Consider the following 6365-nt stretch of genomic DNA (forward strand, 5'->3'; position numbering starts at 1 on the left):
ACCCAAAACATACTGCGAAAGCAACCCAGGAGTTTTTTAAGGCAAAGAAGTGGAATATTCTGCAATGGCCATGTCAATCACCTGATCTCAACCCGATCGAGCATGCATTTCACTTGCTGAATATATAATATATTATATAATATAATATATATTATACAAATATAACATTTTTATGATAATTCCTCAGAAAATAGTTTGGGGACAAACGTTTGAGCCTGTGTGGCCGTTCTTGTGCCCATTCGCAGAAATAGCTTATGGCACTTCCCTGAAGAGGAAAGTTAAAAAAAAAAAAAAGTAAGCTAATGCCCACATCGCAACACTCGTAAAGTCTAAAAGCATTAAAAAAAACTTTGATCAGGAGCACAAGTCCCACAATATAGTAGTAGTATAATTTTAGTAAAGTGCACCTTTTGGCCTAGGAGGGAGTGCTACCAGGACGCTAAAATGACTACAACAACTACTATATTGTGAGTCTTGTGCTCCCTATTAAGGTTTTTTTTTTTAAATGTTTTCACATAATGTTGCGATGTTGGCATTAGCTCACGTTTGTTTTTGTTTTTTAAACTTCCCTCTTCAGGGAAGGGCCAAAAGAACAGCCACACAGGCTCAAAATCTACTCTATTCTGAAGAACCATCTTAGAAACTGGGGTTTTTTTTTTTTTTTTTAAACTCCCTCGTCAACAACTATATAGGCAAGTACTAATAAGAGTAAATAGTTAAGTCCCATGTGGCTCAGATTGTGGGGTGTACACTTCTTTCTAATCACCTACCCTAAGGACTGTCTTATTACCATTAACCAACCTATTTATGCAGAGATAGGATAGATAGGATACCAATTTGTAGTCACTGTTACTGAAGGAGATTGTGAGCCACTCAGAAATTGCATTGATGTATATAGTGGAAATACCCAACCCTATCTACTTTTTTGTATTCATCATTTTCTTTCCATTTGTCTACACATTTAGGATTTGTTTTCCCAGACTCATGTGGGATGTGATCCATACTGGGGATAAGTTTGCATTGCATGTGTTACACTAAATATGTCTGAAATGATTAACAATATATTGATATTCTATATGGAAATACAGTTTCTGGTGTTTCTTTTTTTTTTGAGTGCTGGGAACATCTCATTTATTTAGCAGTTGTTTGGACCATAAGGGGATGTCCTCTGTTTCCGTGCCCCAAACCTCACTGGATTGAACACATCATTTGCGTATGTCTTTTTCTGCTATCAGGCCTGCAGTTCCAACATATTTGTGGGGGCTCAGGGGTTCACAAAAAGAGCTTTCTGGGATTTTGTGTTCTGTTAACCTATTCTCAGCTGTTTCAGCTGTTGGTGGCTCCTCCTTCCCAGGTTTTAAGCCCGCCCCTCCCCAAGTTAGTAGGTCCTTTCATTCTGCTGGATATAGACCCAATGTGGTCTTTCTCCCTCCTAATAGAGCTAAATGAGAATTTTAATCCTAATAGAGGTATATTAGTATTTTATCTGATAGTGTTAGGACTTGCGAACGGGTGTCTGCCTTGTTGTGGCTCGCAAGCTTACAACGTTTTGGCCAAAGGGTTAAACTAAATTACCCTTTTTCAAGAGAATATATAAAGTATTTTACTGTGTATTTCTGTCATGTTGGATGTAGCATTGGGCTTCTCTGTCGTCTGTTGTATACATATGCCACGCTCAATAGCACTCCATTTTGACACTTAAATATATACATATATATATTTTGTGGGGCTCAGGGGTTCCCAAAAATAGTTTGCTGGGGTTTTGTGTTCTGTTAATATATTTGTATATGTTTGGCTTCATTACTTAGTAATGTCACACTTATTTAAAAGAATTTGATTTTTTTATTTATTTTTTTAATGTGTATATAGAATACATTTTCTATGTCAAAATTATGTCATGTAGAGCAAAAGGTGGGGGCAGAGTTTTATGAATCTTAAACTCATAACTTCCCAGGTTTTCATTGATTGTTAAAATATCATCATTGGTGATAAATCAAAGTCTTTATAAAAAAATAACACATACACACGTATGGTAGCACATGCTCCACTGATGAAGGTATGCACTCCTGCAGACCCCCCCGAATTTACAATCTCAATCCCATTTTTGTAAATTATTACCAGTAAATATGCGATATTCACAATGCATGCAAATTGGGAATAAAGACCGGTAGCCAAAAATGCACTTCGCAGATATTCAACAAGGTCCGTCCGGTGTGTACACGACATGTATGGCTGTTAGCCAAGGGAAAAGGTGTGTTTACCCGCAACAGACCTTGGTGAACCCAAACTGCACCTTCAGGATTGTGAGGCTCCTGCATTTGCGTTCAGTTGGACAATTCAGCAGCGACGACAGGACCGCCACCGCCTAAGTAGAGAGGGGTCCCGGTGGAGCGGTCTGCCTGGTCAGTCCCTGTAAAGCAAGCTTTTTCCCCATTAAGTGCATGTACGTCAAGTAGATAGGGCCTCTGTCAAGCCAGGGCCTCGGGCGTTGCAGGTACTGTAGTGCCGACGAGTATTCGAAAACAAATCTGGGGCAATCACCAACAAGACCCAGGTACATGCTGCAACATTTCACTGACATTTCTGCAGACAGACTAATGGCCCATTGTATTTACACAACAGGGGTCCCTGGCAGTCCCATTCAGTTTGAATGGGACTGCCAGGGACCCCCGCTGTTAATCCGTTGGTCTGTCTGCAGAAATGTCACTGAAATGTTTGCAGCATGTACCTGATCTTGTTGGTGATTGCCCCAGATTTTCCAAGGCAAGTTTAAGAAAAGTTTTAGAATACTCGTCGGCGCACCTGTATATGTATACGGCAGCGGTCAATGCTCCGTCATAAAGCGAAGGATGGCGCGATATGAGCAAAACATTGTCTCCTTAGTGCAACATAAGTTTTACACACCCAGGGTCTGCTATTCACTCATGTATAATCTTTTTATAGGTCTATCATAATTGTATCACAACTACACATACATTTGGCCCACGTTTATGTGTATAATATATATCATATATATACACACACACAGAGAAAGTTAAAAAAAAAAAAAGACACATATGGCACCCTTGACTCTTGTCTCAATCTGAGTATATTGTATTAACATAACATTATTATATATATACACACACACACTTTCTCACATAAAAGGTGTACACACCAGGCCCTCATAGTTATACATGTATGTAATGACTTACAGTAAGTATACATGTGTCAGCCTGTCACGCTGGGCTGTCATGTCCCTATATGATATATATATATCTATATATATATCTATATATATATATATATATATAGATATATATATATAATGACATATATACTGTAAGTACACAGGCAGCTCCTCACCTTCTCACACAGGGTGCGCACTTGGCTCTCGTTGAGCTGTTTGCAGTCATTCAGCTGCTCGATCCACTGGTCCAACTCTTTAGTGAATGTTTTGTCCTCCATGTCCACACCCCACCACAACACTTCCCCGACAACTACACACACTCAATACAACACACACACACACAATCACACTCACTCCAGCACCTCCCCTATCACCGTCACACCTCCCCAGTCACACATACACACAGTCACACATACACACACACCTCTCCACAGTCACACACTCAGTACAACATACACTCCAGCACCTCCCCACAGTCACACACACACACACAGTCACACACACACACAGTCACACATACACACCGTCACGCCCTCGGCCTCCTCCTCCCCCAGCCGTGGAGCTCAGGGGTCACCGCCGCGCAGTGTATATGTATATATGTGTGTGTGTGTATGGGAGTATGTATGTGTATATATAATTATATGTATGTGTGTGGTGACAGAGGAGGAGGCCGCCGCTGCGTCGTTGCTGTTTCTCTCCTCATTCAATCTCTTCTTCCCCCGCCTCGGGAGCGCGCACCAAGGAGGAGCCGGGTGCGCGCACGAAGCGCCACCACAAAACGGAGAAGGGGGAGGCGAGCGGCGATGACAAGTGCGCGCGCAATGGCGGGAGGATGGACGGCAAGTCCGAGAAAGGCACGCGCGAGGAGGAGGAAGAGGAGGCGACAGGGGGACGCTGAGCGCGCACGGGCCCGTAACGTCCGGGATGAAGAGAGGAAAGGGGCGGTGAGAGGCGCGCGCGGCGATGATAGCTGAGGGGAGTGTCGCGCGCATGTGCGGAAATAATAACAGCGTCACTAGGAGGAAAGGAGGCAAATAAGGGTACTTCTGTATTAGTTGTGCTGTAACAATTGATATTTTAGCTTACGAGAGTTCTCTTCCTCAGGCTCGAAAGATTCAACGAGCTTAACACAGATGTTAAAAAAACAAGTAGAAGTACACAAATCATTTCACATATATAAATATTATTATTATTTTTTTAAAGGAAATCGAATAAGTATATTTTTATATATACACATTTTATTTCCTTAAAAAAAAAATATATATATATATATAGCACCAACAATGTATGTAGTACTGTACGAAAAAGACAATAGAATAAGGAATTAAATTACAATACGTGCATCAAACAACACAGCAGAAAAAGGAATACCTGCAGAGCATACAATCTGTATATAGCCCTCTTTCCTTCTGACTTAGACTGGTCTACTGGTGCTAGCTTTACCTGCTGGCTCACAGAGATCTGAGCCTCCGCTACTGGGTGCCTGGGGCAACAATATAATGACTGGCAGCGCCTCCACTTGCCCAGGATCCCCAATATGTGAGATTCCCCTGGACAAGAACAATAACATTTTGCCGGGACAGTCCCGTTTTTTGTGTCCTGTCCCGGTTTTAAGTCCCGTTTTTTTGTGTCCTGTCCCGGTTTTAAGTCCGTCCCGGTTTTTGTCCCTGGTCCCGGTATTGCGGGGCAGCGGTGGTGAGGAGAATGCGGCGGCCGGTAAGTATTTTCTATGTACAATGTGTGTGTGAAAGCTGCCTGAATGAAGGAGAATGCCGGGGACGGGACTTAGAATGCCGGCCGGCCCGCATGGGATTGGATGGATGATAATGCCGGTGGCGGGACTTAGAATGCCGGCCGGCCCGCAGGGGATTGGTCGCAGGCATGTCAGAGGAAGCTGGGGGCAGGGCTTCCGCTTTGTGCAGAGCACATGTGACTGTGACTGCCTGTGTGTGTGTGTCAGTGGGTATCGGGGGGTGTATCAGTGTGTGTCTGTGTGTGTATCAGTGGGTGTGTGTGTGTATCAGTGGGTGTGTGTGTATCAGTGGGTGTGTGTGTGTATCAGTGGGTGTGTGTGTGTGTATCAGTGGGTGTGGGTATCAGTGGGTGTGGGTATCAGTGTGTGTCTGTGTGTGTGTGTGTGTATCAGTGGGTGGGTGTGTGTGTGTCAGTGGGTATCGGGGGGGTGTATCAGTGTGTGTCTGTGTGTGTGTGTGTGTATCAGTGGGTGTGTGTATCAGTGGGTGGGTGTCTCCCTCACCCTCCCTGTCTCCCTCTCTCTATCTCTCTCCCTCCCTCTCTCTGTCTCTCTCCCTCCCTCTCTCCGTCTCCCTCCCTCTCTCCGTCTCTCTCCCTCCCTCTCTCCGTCTCTCTCCCTCCCTCTCTCCGTCTCTCTCCCTCCCTCTCTCCGTCTCTCTCCCTCTCTCCGTCTCTCTCCCTCCCTCTCTCCGTCTCTCTCCCTCCCTCTCTCCGTCTCTCTCCCTCCCTCTCTCCGTCTCTCTCCCTCCCTCCCTGTCTCCCTCTCTCTCCCTCCCTGTCTCCCTCCCTGTCTCCCTCTCTCTCCCTCCCTGTCTCCCTCTCCCCTGTCTCTCCCCCTGTCTCTCTCTCCCCCTGTCTCTCTCTCCCCCTGTCTCTCTCTCCCCCTGTCTCTCTCTCTCTCCCCCTGTCTCTCTCTCTCTCCCCCTGTCTCTCTCTCTCTCCCCCTGTCTCTCTCTCTCTCCACCTGTCTCTCTCTCTCCCCCTGTCTCTCTCTCTCTCCCCCTGTCTCTCTCTCTCTCCCCCTGTCTCTCTCTCTCTCCCCATGTCTCTCTCTCTCTCCCCCTGTCTCCCTCTCTCTCCCCCTGTCTCCCTCTCTCTCCCCCTGTCTCCCTCTCTCTCTCCCCCTGTCTCCCTCTCTCTCTCCCCCTGTGTCTCTCTCTCCCCCTGTGTCTGTCTCTCTCTCTCTCTCTCTCTCTCTCTCTCTCTCTCTCCCTGTCTCCCTCTCTCTCTCTCCTGTCTCCCTCTCTCTCTCTCCTGTCTCCCTCTCTCTCCCTGTCTCTCTCCCCCTGTCTCCCTCTCTCTCTCCCCCTGTCTCTCTCTCCCCCGTCTCACTGTCTCTCTCTCTCTCTCCCCCTGTCTCTCTCTCCCCTGTCTTTCTCTCTCTCCCTCCCTGTCTCCCCCTCTCTCCATCCCTGTCTCCTCTCTCTCCCTCCCTCCCTGT

At 46.0% G+C, this 6365-nt stretch overlaps 1 protein-coding gene across 1 annotated transcript in view; it reads right to left on the reverse strand.

Moving 5' to 3' along the window:
- Positions 1-4059, reverse strand: part of PPP2CB (protein phosphatase 2 catalytic subunit beta) — an 81745-nt gene extending 77686 nt beyond the window's left edge. Inside the window, exon 1 of the mRNA XM_075603962.1 lies at positions 3346-4059. Coding sequence (XP_075460077.1) covers positions 3346-3447 — 102 coding nt within the window. The 5' untranslated portion in view covers positions 3448-4059. The remainder of the gene's footprint in view (positions 1-3345) is intronic.
- Between the last annotated feature and the right edge of the window lie 2306 nt (positions 4060-6365).

This window comes from Ascaphus truei, chromosome 1 (genome assembly GCF_040206685.1).
Source record: "Ascaphus truei isolate aAscTru1 chromosome 1, aAscTru1.hap1, whole genome shotgun sequence".
Classification (NCBI taxonomy): domain Eukaryota; kingdom Metazoa; phylum Chordata; class Amphibia; order Anura; family Ascaphidae; genus Ascaphus; species Ascaphus truei.